At 44.1% G+C, this 21,154-nt stretch overlaps 1 protein-coding gene across 3 annotated transcripts in view; it reads right to left on the bottom strand.

Annotated features, from left to right (window-relative positions):
* MARF1 (meiosis regulator and mRNA stability factor 1) overlaps positions 1-20,656 on the bottom strand; it is a 745,071-nt gene extending 724,415 nt beyond the window's left edge. Inside the window, exons 1-3 of one of the 3 annotated variants that reach the window (XM_078663192.1) lie at positions 20,446-20,510; positions 2,612-2,699; positions 1,470-1,671 (exon numbers count right to left, since the gene is read on the bottom strand). In XM_078663192.1, coding sequence (XP_078519318.1) covers positions 1,470-1,616 — 147 coding nt within the window. In that variant the 5' untranslated portion in view covers positions 1,617-1,671; positions 2,612-2,699; positions 20,446-20,510. Of the gene's footprint in view, positions 1-1,469; positions 1,672-2,611; positions 2,700-20,445 lie in introns of all 3 variants that reach the window. The other 2 variants (XM_078663193.1, XM_078663194.1) reach the window with 2 other exon arrangements.
* Positions 20,657-21,154: the final 498 nt, after the last annotated feature.

Raw genomic sequence — 21,154 nt, 5'->3', positions numbered from 1 at the left:
CTGCTGGGGGGCTAAGGGTTGTGATACCAACGAGGGTCTCTCCTTTCAAGGATCACCTAAAAGGAGGGCCCCTGAGGAGTCCTGTATCTGCTGTTTGAAAGGGCTCTTGGGGTTGGAAACTCACTCAAACTCTTCCAAAAATAAACTAGCATTGGCATGGCCAATTGGTCTCGCCTTTGGGACCTTATAAGTGTTTAGCCAAAGGCAAGACCTATTGGCTATGCCAATGCTTGTTTAATAGTGACCCTTTATGAGATATCAGCACGCATTAAGGTGATCTCTTTAATAGGTGTATAAAACAGTTATCTGCTTCACTGGCAATCCACACTATCTTCACAGTGGCATTAGATGGGTGTATGCTGGTGCCACTTACACAATGAAATTGTGTTAGTTTAATACTGCATGCCGACTTATCGTGACCTACATTGGGTAGGCGGAGGTACCAGCCTTGAACTCTTTAGGCTGGGAACCCCGCTGAATGAAATCTTTTAACGCAAGCTATTCTTATAAGATCAGCTCTTTAGATTTCTTCATGTTGTACATGTCTTGTATTTGTCTTTATGTATCTTCTTATGTCTGGGAGCTACTCCAGCACCGGATGAACAGTTTTGGGCCATAATAATGGACATCCTGGTTAATAAGAGATCCTTAAGTCAGTGATAGAATAATTCCGTTTCCTTCTCTCTCCTGACAGGTTGGAAAACCACCTCAAAATAAGTAGATACAACTGCCAGGGCACCACTTTTTACACATGTGGTGTAGGAAGATTCACTCACTATTCCTGTCCTGATGAGGCGCTACGGATCCTCCTGAACACAAGCAGCGCAAAACATGTTGACCAACTAGAGTTGGACCCCAAAGAGACACCTCACATCAAGACTACCAAGGGACCAAGGGACTTTATGACCCTATTTAGCTGGTAGTATCTCCCTAGAAAGGTTTTTAATCTGACAGGACGGTCTGGTTATTAAAAGTAGTTAGTGGCTTCCCTGATCATTTTTAAACCCATATTATCACATGAGAAAAGCCACACCACCTAGATTCTACCTTGCACTCATTATTCGGCATATCAACAAACTATCTCTGCCAAAGCGACCCTTCGGGGGACCCATTGGGCATTGCAGCGCCGGCCCAACGAGAAGCAATATCCTTATGATGAAGCAATAGCCTTATGATGAAGCATGACATCCCTTTGGGATCTGTGAGAGCAACATGAAACAGTCCTGCTGCACAGCCACCTTACAAATGCCCCTGTCTTGAGTAACCTTTCGATACTCTATCTTTCTCTTTAAGCCCTAATTTGTTATTGCGTCATGTCATTTATCTCCCCATGCAGTATATCCCTGCAAAAAAAACATACTTGCTACACAAGCAGCATGAAGCAGTTGACCTGTTAACAGGTTTACACTTCTCAGTTACAAATTTCTCACCCAACAGGATACCTCTAACGCATAAAACATGAGCATTACCGTGTTCCCACGACTAGCCAAAGTCTGTTCACCGGGAGAGAAGCAGTTAGAGAATTTCCAAATCCATGGCTTGGTATCATTATCTTGTCTTTGAAGCCATCCAAGTGACTTATTGCAGAGGTTCTCCGTTCCGTTTCCTTCCATCATATACCCACGCAAAGTTGTTCAACATTCTTTCATCCCTTTCTTTCATTCTTCCTTCCTGTTTGAATAGAAAAAAACAGCCTTTAGACAATTTACCATGCAATATGTGTCTTGTATAACACCTTAAAGAAAATAAGTCATGAAAAGTAATGTGATTTATAAACACAGGGGGACGCATTACTAAATACCAAAAGATATTGGGTCCAAGGCTATCCACTCAAGATAAATGTCAATTATAAAGAAGGATGGATTTTCTGCTTGCTCTTGGAGATATTCCACTTAATTTAGTCACTTGGAATGCTGTTTATATCTGGTGCAGGATACCCATTGCCTTGCTAATTTTGAAGTGTATTTGTTACAAGAAAGTGAATATATATATATTTATTTAAAAAGTAATGCAATTTAACAGTTACATTAAAGGCAAGCGTACATCCGAACAACAACAAAAAAAAACAACAACTGACAACTCATAGAAGATATGGGGCACACGCAGGCACACCCCAAGATCAGTGGGGTCTGGAAGGCCCAGTCTGCAGTACAACATATCAACTCCTGGAACTAAAGACAGTTTTCCTAGTCTTAAAAGCCTTTCAGAGAACTCTGGGGGAAATCCCTATTGCTCCAGATAGACAACACAACCACCATGTTTTATATTAACATACAAGAAGTGAAAGTCTATGCCACTGGCAAAACTAGCACAAGAAATATGGATCTGGGCCATCCAAAGGAAGAATGTGAAAGTAAACACCCAGGCTAACTGTTGAACACACACCAGCTATGTATACCACTGAAAATTTCCCAAAGTTTGAAACTTAAACCATAACATAAATAGACATATTGATATCAAAAATAGTATTTAATAAAAACAAAGATGAATCAATACAATATAAAAATACAATTATAATAACTTATTGGTGCAAAAATGATAAGTTTCCTAATTTATAGGAGACATGAATTTAAGACAAATTTGGATAGACACTGATACATATCCTTAATACAATTATTGTGGCTGTCGGGTTTGAGTCGACGCGTTTCGACACGACGTGGTGTCTTCCTCAGGACAGTTTATACTTTCAGCCAATATGTCTACAAAGAACAAAATACTATTAGTTCTTCTATATTTGTTCCAAAATATAATGTCATGGTCTGCAGTTTTATACAAGCATATACAAAAAAGATATATATTTTTTAATTTTATGCACAGAAAACAATAGTTTGATGGTTAAAAAGTCATTATTCAATTGTTTATATCGAGCTTGATTCTTTCAACTTAACATGGGAATGTTGATTGCATTAAGTCTTTAGCTTTCAGTGTGTATTAATAAACGTCAAAGCATGGTACATTTCAATAGATATTCTTATACATTAAGGGTAACGTTAGGGGAAAAGGCCTAGACATTTGCATGATACTGGTAGTTTTGTCTAAGATTTGCAAACATTTTATTATTAATGTTCATTCGGGAGCTAGTTTCCATTATAATTTGATGACCATATTTTTCCAATATTTCCCCTTATTTTCATAGTAGGTAAATGGAGGTCACTTTCAAGTTTTAGAAAAAGAATAGATTGGTGAAAGAGTAGAGAAACAAGAGAGACCTAAAAAAACAGCAAAAAATCTTTTATTTCTTATGTGGGTTTCAGTGTAAATTAGGTCCAACTCTAGATGCTGGAGTCCTCGCCTATCTGCGTTCCTGCATCTAGTACAGCATCCTTATCTGCGACATTATCTTCCTATGCCTAACCTTCTCGTAAGTGGGTACCTATTCCCTTTTACCTAAGTAACAGTTATTACCATCCAAAGGAAGATACACTTGGTAGCGACCCGCCGAAACGGGAAAGACAATACAAAGGTAGACAGACTAGGCAGACAAGCATCACGCTCTCAAGAGTGGGACCTGAACCAATCAGTACTCTCAAAGATCTTTCACAACTGGGGAATTCTATAAATGGATCTCTTTGTAACTCCCCAGAACAAAAAATGCCAACTCTTTGACTCCAGACAACAGTGCCACCAATCAATCAGGAATGCACCAACGATAAACTGGTCAGGGAAATCTACGTAGGCTTTCTCCTACCCTTTCCCCCCACCCATACCACTACTCCACAAGGTGTTCAGAAAATGCAAGAGCTTGACACTTATACTTATTACTCCAAAGTGGGCAAGAAAGACATGTTTCGCTGAACTCAAACCTGGCTCATGGGAGGTTTTACAGACTACCGGTCAGACAAGAACGGTTGTGAATGCAAGGAGGAAAGGTATTCCATCCAGAATCCTTGAGTCTCACAGCATGTCCCCTTAAGACTTGAAATGTGGCCACTTGAAGCTACCCGAAAAGATAATAATACTCAAAGGCAAGAAAACCTACAACTAGGAAAAGTTATTCAGAAAAATGGAAAAGATATTCTCTGTGGTGCTAGAAGGAAGGATTCCTAAAAAGATTATACAGGGAAAGAACAATCTTATGTGACTTAGCACACTTGCTAGAATGTAAACTAACGTATTCATCACTAAAGGTACACTTGGCAGCAATAGTGGCATACACTAGAGGCCACATGGGAAGAAGTTTCACTTCACCAGTCTTCAAGTGGTTCTTGGAAGGAGCAAAAACAATTGCACTACCAGGCGGGTTCCTACTCCAGCATGGAATCTACAAATCCTGCTCACACAATGGGGGCACCCTTCTAACTATTACATAAAAACTCCCTAGAAATGATCACTTTAAAAACTGCGTTTCTAGTGGCCATCACTTCTTTACGCAGTCAGTGTGTTGCAGGCACTCATGTTAGAGGAACCATACTTTAAGGTACACAATTCTTGACAAAAGTTACCTCACATCAAACTATTCAAATACCAAGTTTCTTTCACAATTCAAGGAACCATTCAGAAAGAACATAACACACCCTCGAAGCAAGGCGAACAGTAATGTACGAGGACAAAGCCTCATAGGAAGGCAAAGCAACTATTAGTATCATGTGCAAATAGCTTCCTGTGAAGACCTGTCAAACTGAACCTAATTGCAAGATGAATTGCACAAACAATACAATTATGCCATAAACCGGCAGGAATTACACCACAAAAGAGTCCTGGAGCACACTCAGCCAGAAAGAGACGACAATAGCTTTTCTAGCTAATACCCCACTGCAAGACATTTTTATGCAGCAAAATGGCCATTAGTGCACACATTTACAAAACATTACTGTGTGGACATTCAAATGAAACAAGCATTGGAAATGCAATAGGTCTCGCATTAGAAAAATTTGAGCTATTGGTGTTGTGGAAATGTAATTATTTTTTGAGTTATGTTTATGTTTTTCCAATAATAAAAGTATTAATTTTGTTCTTTGAAATGGCAATAGTTATAAAAAGTAGCAAATGTGACATCTATAGCATTAGTAAAGGTACATGTTTAGTTTTTCCCTGTCTTACATGTATTGATCTGACAATTCCCAATGGCGTAGAATTTTTCTAAATAATTAATACTGACATAATATTTGTTGTAATTTATAATCGTACTAGATTTAACGTTTGTAATTTATCACTTGACTATCGACGGCAGAAAGGGGCGTCGAAAGATGGGAGGGGGAGTTGGTATCCTTGGTTTGCTTGCGCTGGACGGTAGGGGTCAGACATGGCGCAATTGGGGGTTGGTTCTGGGCAGTCGAGGTGCGGGGGTGGGGGGATATGCGGGCAGCTGCAGTGCTTGTGGCGGCTTGAATGGTGGTGCAGTCTGAGAAGAGAGGGCTGCTGATACAGGTTGTGAGGTGGGGGGGTGGGGTGTCAGCCGCATGGGCCGCTCTGGAGCATAGCGTTGTAATATAGAACGTTACGGCCATTAAGGGGCTCCCGATGGCTCTGGGGATGGTGCAGTGCAAGGCGAGCAAGAGGTGGGCGAGGTAAAGGGGAGTGGGGGGATTGTGGCACCAACGCAGTGCCCTCTTGCGCAGGACGTGGGGGGGTTGGCAGGCATCCAGGGGGGAGAGAAAATAAATGATTAAATAAAGTTTTCCGTGTAGCAGAACAGGCGGGTTGCAGGCGGTGCAGAGATGGGGTGGGCGGAGATCGGAATTAAGTGAGGAGATGGACGGGGCAGCGTTGCCCAGAATCACAGGTTCTTGAGCGTTATTGCAGAGACTTCAACCCTGTTTCCCAAGTTTTATTTTAAATTGATACTCCCTTGAATGGCATGGTAATGCGAGGTTTAAGGAGAGGGACTGCCGAGGCATTCACTCTTCTAAGAGTGCATGCTGAAAAGTTAAATAAAAAATGCGAGACACGGCCTGGTGGCCGTGAATGTGAAAGTACGGCCGGCCAGCCGTGTGAATATAGCATCTGTACTCGCAGATACAAACGGACCTTCTGATTAGCGTAGATAAAAAACAAGGGTTGAATCCTGGACTACCGATCAGTTACAAAGTAATAAATAAAGACAATCCCCAAGTGTAAAAGGCAAGATTTACATTGAAATAACAGCAATACGGTATGTTAAATACGCCACGGATAAATAGCGTAAAGGGGAGAGATTAAGTGATTTTCCAAGAATCACAGCTTCTTGAGCGTTATTGCCGAGACTTCAACCCTGTTTCCCAAGTTTTATTTTAAATTGGTACTCCCTTGAATGGCATGGTAATGCGGGGTTGAAGGAGAGGGACTGACGAGGCATTCACTCTTCTAAGAGTGCATGCTGAAAAGTTAAATAAACAAGTTAAAACGAGACACGGCCTAGCGGCCGTGAAAGTGAAAGTACGGCCGGCCGGCCGTGGGCAGTGAATAATTAGGGGAGGAGAAATGCCTGAGGCAGAGCGCACGCTGGGGGATGCCTTTGGGAGGGAGGCAGATGGCTTTGATGTGCACGCGCTTTGCGCTTTTTAGGTCAATGCGCTTGCGCATGGAGCTTGATTTTCACGGGCACAGCATCAAATCGCCCCGATGGTTAAGCTCTGGTTAAGCCCCTATATTCTCACAAGCGCATTGACAGGCGAGACCTAAAAAGCAGCACAAGTAGGACAAAGAGTCTTAAAACATATTTGCTGAGCAAAGCTCATCTTCAACCAAACAACCACTGTAGTAAAGACTATTACAATATTCATGCACAGTATGTGAATCCAGAAAAGATACAATACGTTTTGCAGTGTGTTTACCTGTCAATATAGTTTTGCAGCTTGAAGTTCTGTAGTCTCATGCGAACCCACCCTCCTCCGCCAAGATTAGAGATTAAGAAAAAAAATAAAAAATAAAAGAAGATCTAAAGATGACGACTAAAGGTGGGAAGTTCCGGAGGAAGCACAACGACATAATGTGCACAAAATGGAGGTACGTTGAGGCCCACCAACAAAAAACAAGTATTACCATAGCCAATAGGTCTCGCCTTTAGGATCTTATAAGTTTTTAGCGAAGCATCAGATCATCCTGTGTGCTACAACATTTACTGTTAGTCCTCGTGTTGGCGGTGATGGGTCAGAAACACCTAAACATGTTTTTCTATTGTATTTATAGTTTATTGAAATGGCGATTTATGTCTCTATTGGGTACGTTTGTAATGGAAAATAATAAATATTCCGGTGCCAGAAAAAAAAAACAAGCATTTACAATACAATAGGTCTCGCAGCATTAAAAGTTTGAGTTACTGGCATTGTAAATGACAATGCTTTGCATTGATTTTTTTTTTTAATTTACAATTATGCAAGATTAAATATAAGGGCCATGCTCAAAGCGTGGGGTTAAGAGGAGGGTTAGGTTTTTCACGTTATTTCGAAGAAACAAGGTCGATTTATAAAACTGAAGTATTTTCGTGGGTATGACCGAATACAATCTTTCAAAGAAATGTTTCAATCCCACCTTTCACGGAATCGTCAGTTTCAATGTAATGTAAAGCAAACCGCACTTCAGATTGTGTTCAATGCAAACATTTTACTAGCACTGTAGTCATCATACATGCACCGAAAAGAAACAAGTCTAACAATTCACAGTCCTTAAAACACAAAAAATAAATATGCGGACAATGGCGCGCTTTGTAATGGGACGCTAATCACAACCCCGCCAAACCTAACGAGGAACCTAATGGCTAGCCATAGAGGGTTGTGGTAATGTTCACCAGGGTACTAGTACCGTGGTCCTTCTTTAATACACAGCAATTCCAGAACCTACAATGCACGCAAGTTTGTCCAGATTACTGATGTTTCACAGATTTGGTATATTCGCTGGCAGCACGCATCTCAGTGAGCAAAAAATGTCAGCATTTTTGCAGCATATTTTTAGACGATACTAGTATGCCCACGACCGCCTGCATTCTCTTGTGAGCTAGATTCCGAACCAATCTGCCCCTCATCATAGACACCATTGAGCATGGTTTCGCACATGCTTTGTCTGCACATAGTAGTCTTCGTGCGCTGTTATTGATAAGGGAGAATAAATACTCTTTCGGCTTGTTCCGGTCATCCCTCACCCTCTGTCGGGTTCATATATGCCCTGTCCAGGACTGTTTAAAGAAGCCGAGTTAACTGGCTGAACGTCCGTACTTGTCCTCTGCCTCCCTTTAACCAAAGGCAGGGAAACACTTGAAATTGGGTCGTTTGACGGCGGCAGTTTAATGGACAAATCATTGAAAACCCTCTTTATTACTGTTGGCCATTGAACACCCGAAGTGAATGGGGCATAATTGCGAGCGTTAGTGTAAACTAGTGCGAGTCGGGACCACAACGCTGCGCCATGTCTTCAACGCTCCCTCCCTGGAATCGAAGGGTGTTCATATTACCAAACATACGGTTATCGAACTCCTTTTGATTGTGGTTCCGCAGATGAATATTAGTTAGGGAGGCTGCAGATGTCTGGAGTGGCGGTAAGTGGGCCTTAGTTGTAGGGAGGGTGGCTGGGAGGGGGGGGGGCTTGGTGCGCTTGTGTGTGTGTGTGTGTGTGTGTGTGTGCGCGCTTATGTGTATGTGTGTGGGGGGGTGTCTCTGTATGTATGTGTGCGTGTATGTGCGCTCGTGTGTGTCTCTGTGTGTGCGCATGCGTGTAGGGGGAGGTGTGGCTGTGTGTGTGTTAGAGCTTCCCAGGAGATGGCCACAGCGTGTGCATTCTCGCGCGCGCGGCCCGCTCCGATCGCCTTTTGGAAGATGCGCGTGGCCAGTTCCTGTCTCCTGGAAAGCTGAGTCGCTCAGTATAGGTCTCTGGCGAGGGTTAACGCCACGAGACCTAATGAAGATTTTTTATTATTCTATACAACAAAGCCATAGTTTTTGCTTTTTTATCTTATGCAACTATCAACCATTGGCAAAGCCAATAGTACTTGTGTGTTGTAGGTGTATTGTTACTTGTTGCATTATATATCTGGGTGCAATGACAAAAGAAGCAAAATACCAGTCGGCGCCACACTATGCTAAGCACAGACTTTTAGCTCAAGTGTTTTTAAACCAAGCCTTTAATTACATCGGCCACGCCCCTTGCCCCATTCTAATGAGGAAGGCTGCCAGGGCCCGACAGACACACTAATGTGGAAACATTTCAAACTAACCGTCGAACCTTCTCACTGCCAGCACCTAACCCACTATTGCTCCAAAAGTATTATCCCTCATGTACTTGCACGGGTCCGTGTGCACACCGAATAGCACCCACCGTCACAGTGCTTGTTCGCTCAGGAACTCAACAATTTGAACCAAAAGAACAGGTGCACCACACAACAATAGATCAATAATGGTGTGGCTCACTGGTTAGAGGCGGCAGACCGGGAAGCAGAGAACGGCCCGGGACCAGGGTTCTATTCCCGACGCGGCAGGGTCGTGGACCAGGGTCAGCGGACTCGATAATTCTCGCCTCGGTGCCTACTCTAACCAGGGATCACACTCCGCAACTCTGGGCATTAAGCTTGCCTCATCTCTACAACGGCCCCCCACAGACGCCGCGGATGCCTGGTTTCACCTTGGAGATACCCAGAAGGGACCATCTCACAGGGAAAGCCAGGACGGGTTCCCCAGCGGTCTTCAGCGCCAGGACGCTTACGGGCAGCAGTGCGCTTTACAAGTCCCACACATTTACATTTACAATAGGAACAATTATAAAGTCCATATCCAATAAACAATTTTTCTCTTTATTCCATTTCCATGTTAGGTAGAAAAAAACAGTGTTTTTTTCTACCTAACATGGAAATGGAATAAAGAGATAAAACTGAGGAACCCTTCTCTCCTTGTCTATTGGATATGGACTTTATAATTGTTCCTATTGATCTATTGTTGTTGTGTGGTGCACCTGTGCTTTTGGTTCAAAGAGACACTAATGTGCTAGGCAATTCCTGACATGCGAGTAGCTGCACCAATCCGATGAGCCTTTCAAGGGCCCCCCATCTGCCAGTTATGATTTCTCCAACGACTTCAGTAGTGCTAGTCAATGTATGACTTGAATTCCTTAATTTAAAATGACAGGAGCAGGACCACAAGTCCCAGAAAAGAGAATTGGACAGAAGGTGCAACTCGTTCACGGGCCTAGTAAACTACGGAGCTCGCTAACCAAGTCCGCCTCTGACACATAAAATGTATGTGAAATAGGTTCAAAGGTCATCTTTACTTACAAGTCACCAAGGAATAGACGTGGCCAAACTTCGTTGACGTGGTTGCACGCCCGCCTCCCCGTGGCCAGCAGCTGCTCAATATCTTTCACCGTTGGGGGCGAGCCTTCCTCGGACCTCCTAGGGGCCACGGCGCCCCCTTCATCTTCCATGCCACCGGCAAGGGTGTGTCCGCGGTCACTCACTGACTGCCACGCCTTGGAGCATGTCTCCATGCCAAGGGCCTGCCAGCGTTCCCAAATGCCAGTTGTATTTCTGGAGACAAGCGGCAACGGGTGCCGCGAGAGTCACACCGCACTTTGCAATTTAATCAACGTGAAGTTACGTAATTCAGTTTTACCTCAGCCTGCCCGCTCGTCAGCATATCGCTATTAGCTGGACTTTCACATGGTGATAATGCTGGCCGATGACTGTGCTGTTTACTCTTGAGACAGCTGATGGGCACGGCGCGAAACATTGCAGTGCTGTGCGCAACTTGCAGGTCACCTTTTAGAGATAACTGATGTGGCGTAACGGCCAGAGCTGTCCGCTTTTGAGCTGGGAAAATGGGTTCCAGTTTTGGCGTCGGCTCAACATCCTGTGATTCTGGGCTATCTCTCTGAGTCTACAAAAAAGTTTAATGTGTCCTTGTTTAATGTAACTAGTTCTCCTGTAAAGCGTTCCAATGCCCTGGGGTCGAGTTCGCGCTATATAAAACTGCCAAACAAACAAAGCATTTCAATCTTTCACGCGTGATCCAAATGACATTTTTCCCTATATTATTGTAAGAAAGGATGGCCCTTGATGATGACGTCCTCTATCGTACCCCAAACAAACTTGAATATGTTAAAATAGGCAATTCTGTCTCAGAAGTCACACTTACACACTAACGCCTTTCAGAGTGTGTCATTGCTCCAAGCCTGGCAGTTGACCTCTATACTTTTAATATTTGTTTTGAAACAATATGAAAAATATTATGAGCTGGAAGTATCATTCTACCAATATGGTTATGGGTCTCCACCGTATATAACAAGCACTGGGGCACAGAAGGGCCTATGCTAGAAAATACCCGCCTTCACTTACCAGCAAAGGTGGAAGGTGTGTCCGCAGTGAATCACCGCCACAACCCTCACGTTATCGAGGTAATCCGAGCAGATGGTGCACAAGGCACGGATCGGCATTTTAAACATGGAGAGCAGGTCTGAGAGAAAACGAAACCTATCGTGGGGCGGGACTTTTGGGAATTGTGGCCTGCTCAATGGAGCACGCGTTCTCGTGCGCGTGACCCGTTACAATCGCTTTCTTGGAGAGGAGATGCGCGCGGCCTGGTCCTGTCTCCTGGAAAGCTGCGTCGCTGACTATAGGTCTCTGGCGAGACCGCGCTTTCGCGCGGTTAATGCCACGAGACCTAAAAAGAATTGCGTGTCCCTGTTTAGTCACAATTACATAGGAAATGGTGTCTTACCCTAAACCATGGGAGATCTGGAGATAATTGGAAAGATTATCGGGAGAAGATTGAAAGATTGACTAGTTCTGTAGCACATATTGTTTTTAAACACACACTCTGGTGCACAAATCTTAACACACTTAAATGCCATACCAACTTGTCGCTCAAATAGAAGCGTGCTTATGCTAGGGTCCTACTAGCCTGCAGGGACCACAGTGCATGTGGGCATGCCCCAGAGCAATCAGTGAGTTCACAGCGGAGATTGGAAATTCTGGCAGCATCACAGCCCCCCACCGCTTCAGAGCAAAATGGTATAGTTACAGCACAGCAACTTGATAACAAGATGCTTGCTGTTTTAAAAGAGGCTCTGGAACCTTACCAGGTGGGCTTGAGCACTATATAGAGCCACACCAAAAAACAGCCTGCAAGGGGCCTGCCCACCTACAAAGCCAACCCAAGTACTGAAAGATAAATAACTACTTAAAGTTTGAAGGGCCTGGTGTACCAAGGTGTTTTTCCATTTCTGTGTCAATGGGAAAACACATTCAGTCCATTTCTTTTCAGCAGCGCTTTGGTATCTATAACCTACTATTGGGTTACAGCAGACACACAGACCTTTTCAGAAGGCAAGTGAACATTGCTAGACTTCAACACGGAGCAAGCGAGTTGAATATTTTTTTTACAAGTCAAAATGGAGTGCTACGCACAGGCAAGGTTACTGCAAATTGGCACCTCACTTTCCTATGCGCCTAGCTTGGACACTGCTTGACGCAAAGTGGTACCCTTGGACCCACGCAATATTGATGTGCCTGTCTGCACTGTTAATACAGGTGAGCGTGGATGCAACAGAATGGGTGGTCTATAAGGGTCTGTTAAGACAATATGAAGATCAAAGCCTCTTAGGGTTAGGTTAGTGTCACTGTTAGGTTAGGGCTACTTAATGCCTTCTGAGGGCAAACAGCTGGAGACTTATGGTGGTTAGAAAGCTCGATGAGGTCAGCTGTCAAAACGCAGATTCCATTCTAGGATTGGCTGCAGTTTGGCTGGAGGTGTCTCAGGACTAACTCATGGCTGGCACAGGTATAGGCTGGAATCCTAAGGGGTGGCTGAGATAATGAGAGAGCCAGATAAGACAATCTCTGCAAGACAGTCTAGGATGGTGAGCTGAAGGTGACTGGGTGCAGGCTGAGGGAGACTCTCGGACCAGCAGACAACTACACAGCATGACGGCTTGCTCAGGAGAGGTGCCAGACGATCTGAGGACGACAAAGAGCCAATGTACTAGCCTCTGCCTTCACGCTGCCTCCTGCACATTTTGCTGGAGGCTAGAATACATGGAGTATATGAACACGGAGGGGAGGAATGGCTCCATAGAGGCCCATTTGCCCAATATGCTTGCTAACAATGTTGGGGTTGACTCCAGGGATACAGGCGAGCTTGAGGTACTGCTCTCTACACTGTATTAATTGCAACACTTTACATCTAATAAGTGGAAAGAAGTGATGTGCGCATGTTAAAACTGCCCTCTGAATTTAGATATAAAAAAAACAACCCAAAAATGTTAAAGCTCTTTGCTGGTTATGTCGAATGCCCACCATTAATGTTACCATGTTATGTAACATGAGGGCGCATTTTCACTTCCCAATTTTGCTCAAAGTGAAAGGGGCCTGGAAAAATGTTCCAGATTCGACAAATGGGAACTGACTGGTCTCTCGAGGGTGGGGGGGGGGGTGTGAGCAGGGGGGGGTGGCTCCCGTCAGTGACCTCCAACAAGACTGAGTTGAGTGTGAGGGAAACTTTTAGATTCCTTCAAGTCCGAAACGGATTACATAAGGTAATCCCCAAAAGGTACAGATCTTCCAGTCTCATTGCCCCTTGAGGACAGACTCTTCAATGACTACCTGAAGGAGAAAGCGATTTCTCTGACTTACAGGAAGATAGTAAACAACACACCTGACGAGTTGGGGAAAACTTGAGCCAAGTGGGCGGCAGAAATGGGTGACCTGAATGATGAAGAATGGCAGGAGGCACTGGCATCCCCCTGAGAGGTGGCAATTTGGTCCAGATTTAAATTAATTCAACTTAAGCTCCTACACAGAACATATTATACCAGTGTAGCACTGGTTAAAATGGGTACCTTAAGTTCCTCACTATGCCCTAGGGGGTGCGGCCAGGTGGGGACGTATTTATACCAGTGGTGGGAAGATGTACTGGGGGAAAATAACATTGAAAATGTGGGCAGTCTGTGGGTAGACAATGGAGGTCCCGCCTCAACATATGGGATGCAACTGACCTGACTGAAAGAGAGCGAACCTGGGTTACCCTTGGATGTGTGGTGGAAAAGCGCAATATAGCAAGATCCTGGGCTCAAGTTTTTCCTGACTGGGAGACTAATATGGATTGGTGCATTCTGGCGGAGAGGGTGATATACGAAGGGAGAGGATGCTCACAAGAGTGGACCAAGATTTGAGGGGCAACAAAAGCAGGGGGATGCTGTGTACACCGTTTTACGATTCTTCCTGCCAGAATTGAGCATATTTTGAATATAGGCTTTCACAGAGCAGTGAAGACTGTATGTAATGTAATGAGGGTGTTCGTCTATTGTAGCGACATGATCACAACTGTACAAATGCAGTGTGGTACTTAAACGTCAAACGTTATTGTAGTGCCTTTATTATCAAATAAAAAAGTTTCAACAACAAAAAAAAAGGCAAAGTGGAAGGGGCATATGAAAATGTGAAATCCAATGGTGTAGGGTGTATAGAAGGGGTACTGGTGCGGTGTCTTATTTGTGGTAAGTGGAAAATATACTCCTTGCAGCTTCTTATCTATGGAACACCCAATTGGGATATGGAGACTAGCTAACAAAATATTTGGGGAGAGCAGCGTTCCCACTGTGCATGTGCAGCAGTGGAGAGAGCTGGTACAGTGTTCTTTGGACCTCTACGTGGAAGGTTGAGTGTAGGCATGTATTGAGTTCCATATTTGGAAAGGGGCTGTATCTGTAACCCGGAGGGAGCAGGAGGACTGACCAAAGAGTGCCAACGCGTATGTCATGATTAAGGGGCTCAGAAGGGAGATGTAGTGAAGTAAAGTGTCTGGACAGCCGTAGACCGAAAGGGTATGTAAAAAGTGGTGGGTTTTTAGATAGTCTTTCCGGGGGTTTTATGGTGTCTCTAGGCGGAGTGTCTCCAAAAGTTGTATGTATTATCATGAGCTGGGAGGCTTCGGGTGATGAAAGTTATCAGGCCTGGGGTGCAGGGCACAATTGCAGGGTGGAGGTGTGGGATGACATACTACCATTGTTAAAGAACAAACTCAATCCCCTTAATGCCAAGGGATCTCTTTTGTAATGTATGCAGTAGAAACGTACCCCATATCACGACTATTTATGATTAAGGCTCTCAGTTTTCCATTTTTACACAGATTGTTTGATTTTATCTTTAAAAGTGGAAAAATACTTAAAATGGGGCTTCTTATAAGTGTCTTTCCGTGCTTTTTCAGGAATTCCAGGTCAATAGCTAAGCAAATGTACAGAATGGGGAATTTAAAAACAGGATGGAATTTCGTAAAATATTGGCCTGTATTAACATACCTTTCGGGTATGTGCGTGTGTTGTTATGCTATATTTAGCTGCTTAGTTTGCGAATACACAACAAGTACCAGAGGATGAGTGTGTATTTATCAGTTAAATAAATGTGGAAATGAACAATTTTATAACCTCATTTGTTCACAACACACAAAATGAAAGTGAAAAAATACCAATAAGATTGCCAGAAAATTAATATGGATAAATACAGACTGGAATGTTAAAAAAATAAATACTATAAACCCGGGAGCCCTATTCAAGATGAATAATTATAGAATGACATTGTGTGGAATTCTACATAGGTCACTTGGCTTGTATTTTAGATACCCCCACTACAACCACTCAAGATTACAAAAAGGAGCAAAGTTTTAGTTTTAAAATTTCTACTGAAGACATAGTACAGTTATTTACTCCTGCACTTTTGAATACGCATAATAACATCAGAATGCATTCTCTAGGTCACTGGTGTGACGCATTTTTCTGATGGGTTTCAATAAGGGAAGGGAAGCAGATGTATTATGACTGATTAAAAAAAACACCTCGATTCCAGGGGCTGGGGGAATTGTGTAACTATTATAAAAGCGTGTTTTATACCAAGTCTTTATCAAACGTACTTTATATGACCTCAGATGCAACCCCTCCTTCCTGTGCTTCAAAAGGGACCTGAAACTCATTCTCCTCAAGAAATACCTTACTGCCCCAGTCAACGAACCAAGACTCCAATAACCTAGTTGACTCCCTGCTTATTTGTCCATCATGGATAAGTGGAGACTGGACTGTTTTCAACCTCGTGAGCTCCCCCTCTATCCTTCACTGCATGCCTAATTATAATGTGTTGCTTATATCCTCATGCACCGTTATGTCCTGCTATGCAATGTACGACTACTTATAATGTTTGGCTTTTATCTGTAGGCATCCATCTGTCATGCTATGTTATCCACCTATGTATGTAAAGCGCTCTGATATCCCGGGGTCTAGCTAGCGCTATATAAAACTTATAAAATAAAAAAATAGACTATACGTGTTTGAGCTTGTGACCCAGACTAACGTGGTCATAGCACTAAATGAAAGGCAAAGTTTACCAACTAAGCAGTACCTACGTTGTTAAGTGCCGATGCACCGAGCGCTAGTACATGTGCACATTCAAAGCTAAAATCCAAAAGATGAGGGGAAAGAAAAATCAGTTATGTGTAAGGTGACCAGAAGTCCAGGATTAGCCTGGACAGTCTCAGTTTTTCATGCACTGTGCCGGTGTCCAGATACATTTAGCAAAAATAAATACATGTTCTGGTTTAAAGAGAGGTGAGTGAGCACCCACACTTTAATAGGGCTGTGCATGTTCATGTTACACTACCCCTTCCATTACACGTGGGACAGAGTTTATTTGATAAGGGGCTCCCGATGTACTGCCTGGTCTTATTCACTGCAGCACAGCAGATTTAATGAGGGGCGAATTAACGTCCACAGAGCCCATCACCCAAGAAGAGGGCGGGGGTCAAGCCTGCCCTAGTAACAAAGTATGGGGGTCTGTAAGTGTCATGATAGATATATCTTTCTCCCCTGGACGGATCATTCGCTGATTCCCCTTATTTGGGAGACTCATACACTCCCTGCCTTAAAAGCCGGACTAAGGGAAGCACGAAATTGGTCCAAACTGTCGCTAGATTAATGGGCTCTAGATCTAGAAATGTCAAAACTGCCAACCAGTCAGGAACCTTCGGCAGCCAATGACAATTTTAACAACTGGATATTGAACTCTCTCAACTCCACACTTCCTATTCAAAAAACCACCCTGAAAAGATCTAGGAATACTGCTCCCTGGTACTCGGCAGAGCTCAGGGAGAAGAAATGCCAGTGTAAAAGAATGGAAAGAAAATGGCGACTAGGGTACGCCGCATCTGACAAAATTATTTATAGAGAGGCGATTAGAGCCTATAAACAGGAGATAACGACTGCCCAATCCACATATTATACTAGAAAAATCTCTGCAGCCAGCTCCAATTCCAAAGAGATATATCAAATTGTAAAAAGCCTCACCAAGCATCCTCAACCTTCTTCAACCAACTACAATCTGCAATCTCGTTGTGATGATCTGGCGGAGTTTTTCTTTAAAAAAATGTACTTAATTTACTCATCTTTCCCGGACGTGGATTTGAATATCTATGCGGAATCGCCATCTTTACCTTCTCAGGAAACTACTTGTCACTCTCCACCCACACTAGATGAGTTCCCCTTGTTAAACTCAGAATCACTTGCCCCTCTAATGATGCAAGTGAAATCAGGTTCCCCCTGTGACCCTGCTTTTCCCCGCATACTGGCCTCCGCCACTCACACCATCATTCCCACTATGCTGGACGTACTTAATGCCTTCATTTACACAAGCACTGTCCCACCTATGTGGAAACAGGCCATGGTGCGGGCACTCTTAAAAAAAAAAAAAAAAAAAAAAACTTTGATACTAACAACTTTTACAACTACCGCTCCATTTCACTGCTCCCCTGGATCAGCAAAATCCTCTAGAAATATATAACCGGCCTTCTAACACCTTTTCTCGAGAGCAACCATCTGCTTGACCCTACTCAGACGGGCTTTCGCCCTAAGCATGGGACAGAAACCGCCCTGCTTGCAGTGATGGAGGAAACTAGAGAGATCTTGGATCGAGGGGGATCGGTGGCAGTCATCCTCCTCGATCTAAGCGCTGCATTTGATACGGTGAATCACAACATTTTACTACAGCGTCTCCTTAATGTAGGATTCACATGCAGAGCGCTAGCGTGGTTCAAATCTTTGAGTGACAGAACCTTTCAAGCTTATGAAGAAGATACCATCTCCTCTAGCAAACCCCTGGGCTGTGGAGTCCCTCAGGGCTCATCCCTGAGCCCGACGTTGTTTAATGTCTATATGAGACCACTGGCTGAGCTCGTCCGTCCATATGGTATTAAGATCATTACCTATGCGGAAGATACTCAGCTGGTGGTCTCCCTGGCGCAGGGAGACGGCTCACCAGCAGAGGTGGATTTGGCAGGTTGTCTAGAGAAAGTGAAAAACTGGATGACCTTGTCATGTCTCAAGCTCAACGGAGACAAAACGGAGCTTATTCTTTTGGGTCGATCCGCTCCAGTCTTAATCCGTTCTATTTGGCCCCCCTGTCTAGGCTTGCCACCAGCTCCTAAGGGCATCATAAAGAGTCTTGGAATCTGGCTAGACAGGTCCTTAACGTTCGACAGCCAGGCAACCAGGCTATCTGCCACCTGTTTTGGTCTCCTTAGGAAGATTCTCCCCCTGCTACCCTTTGAGGCTAGGCGGATTGTGATTCAAGGCCCGATTCAATCTCGCCTTGATTTTGGCAATTCTCTGTATTTAGGAGCCCCAGAATTTACCTTGCATAAACTACAGATAACTCAAAATTGCGCAGCGCGTACACTTCTGCAGTTACCACGCAGGCTCTCAGCCAAGCCTGGGCTGAAAAGCCTTCATTGGCTTCCTGTTAGGGAGAGAATCAATTTTAAATCTTTGTGTATTGCCCACCAGGCCTTCTGGGAAACAAGCCCAGTGATCAATCACTCTCTGATCACCCCATATCATCCCAGCAAACAATTGCGCTCATTCATGCTTTTTTTAGCCATAGTTCCCAAGATCAGGAGATCAAGAGCAGGAGGTCGCTCGTTCTCCTTTAATGTGGCCAAATTGTGGAATGCCCTTCCCCTTTATCTGAGATCTAATTCTGACCTGCCCTCCTTTCGTAAACAATTGAAAACGTTCCTGTTTAATAATTAGAGCTCTCCCCCGGCCCATGGGCCTCCGTAGGCAGCACCTTGGTCTCAGCGCTTGGACGCCTCAGTGCAGCTATTCCATTTTCATTCATTTCATTTCATATATATATATATATATATTTGTTTTCAAAGTGAAGTGAATATGTTCACAGCAGTGCGAGCATGTAGTGCTATTTCTGGGTCTATTGCCGTCCAGTTGTTTTTTTGTCTGAAAAAGTGGTCAACCTAGCTATATGAGAAATAGGTGGCTAAACAGAATGCTCCCTAGACGACTACAAAGAATAACAGACTGTTAAGTCTACCAGTTCACAGGGCCATGACCTTTCCACCCCCGAGACGTCGCTGTATAATGCCTATGAAGTTCAGCCTTCAACCACCCACGCTTTCTAAAGTCTAGTGCGCTTCTGGTGTCCTGGGTATAGGCTGGAGTTTAATGAAAGGCTGGCTCCATACCGACACCACTTCGAGAGTCAGGGATGCATAGGCGCATACGAGTGTATGTGGGCCTCTACGGGCTTCGTTGTGTCATGGTTTAGAATATATGATTATACCACGATTTCAATTACCACGCATGGCTTTACCACGCGAATTTTACATCGCAAGTGGCTTTACCACGCTGGTATTTACAACGTAGGATTTTACTACGCCTAGAAACGTCTTACCTGCACGTCTTTCTCTACGAGCCCTTACTTCCATCCTCCATTGAAACAAGCGTCAAAACACGTATACCAAAATAAAAAAAGGACTGTTTTTTTGACGTACACGGCACGTCTTTGGGGGAGGCTCTTTCCTTTTTCTTTTAAAATTGTGTTCGTTTTTTTTTTAAAGTAAACTGCTTGTTATTTTTTGGGGGGGAGACCCCCCCCAGCCCCCCTCTGCCCCCCGCTTGTTATTTTTGGGGGGGGAGACCCCCCCCAGCCCCCCTCTGCCCCCCAAGCCCACGCAGAACGACTCGAAGGAATACCACATCTCCCCCCCAGCCCGTGGTAAAGACGTCGTGGAAGGCACCCTGCGTGGAAGGCACCCTGCGTGGTAAGTGTCACGTGGTAAATGTTAGTAGTGGTAATGCCTTCGTGGTAAATGATGTTTCCCCATGGTTTTAAGGTGTAGGCTTAACAGTGGGGTCTTGAACGAGTCTCTGTGTTAAGTCTGGCGAGAATTTTAGATTGTCCCGTTGGTGAAGCAGTCAACGGCATGCCTGGCTGGAATGTTATTCCACGAGGCGGTGGCATTAAGGAAGGAGGCAGCTATAACTGTTCATGTCTAAGACCAAAGGGAGGGGAAATGAGTAGTGGATTTCCACGTCCACGAACGCCGCGAATAGAATCAACGCGTTGCCGTGTCCATGTTGTATCGTGGACCGGCCCCAACTGATGAGAATAGAATCGCTGAGCTTTAAATTTACTTCCGAAGCTTGGGGGCAGTAGTAAATGGATATTTGCTGTGTCCTTTCAGCAGGAGGTAAATATTATTCTTGTTGACTTACCGTCCTCGAACTACTCCCCAGTGTTTTGCCCATGTGAGTCTCCCTTTGTCTACGCCATCGGCGTTCGGACCACTCCGCGCCTAGTCGCGCTGGGGAGGAGGAGACTGAGCGGTGAGAACTGAGAAGCCTCCTCTCGGGCGCGCGCGTACGTCTCCTCTCTATTATCGTAGCAGATAAAGTCTCCATATTAGGACCAGGCGGAAATCGGCCTGCGTTTCCCCGCCCAACTGCATTGCCTGACTTCAATTTAAAACAAAACAAATGGCGCGGCGTGTTTAGCTCTATTATATATCAATATATTATGAATTTGTTAGCAACACAGCACGTCGCCCGTTCCGTGCTGCTTATTTAAAGCAAAAATATTGAAAACATAGAGTTTGGCGTGCCGGGCCTTCCACTGGAGTGGGGCGATTCTTACGGAGACGAAAACTAAGGCGAAAGTACGCTTTTGCAGCCCAAAATATTAAATTACAAGGAAACATTACGTTGTTTTTGCAGACAGGCAAAAGCCATGTAAGAAAATAAAGCATATTATATGAGACAAAGTTCTCAAGAATGTATCACTTCTTCAACACTTATTATCATTCGAAATCCCCCAATAAAGCTTCCGAAGAGGTGCCGTATTTTTGCCCAAAAATACTTTTAAAAAAAATCTGTTGCGTCAACCCGATTTTTATCCCAGATTTGAACAATTTACAACTGGTGCCTA

The sequence above is a fragment of the Lissotriton helveticus genome, chromosome 10, assembly GCF_964261635.1.
Source record: "Lissotriton helveticus chromosome 10, aLisHel1.1, whole genome shotgun sequence".
In the NCBI taxonomy this organism is placed as follows: Eukaryota; Metazoa; Chordata; class Amphibia; order Caudata; family Salamandridae; genus Lissotriton; species Lissotriton helveticus.
Note: the sequence above shows the minus strand (reverse complement) of the source record. Positions and strands in the feature narration are given on the sequence as shown.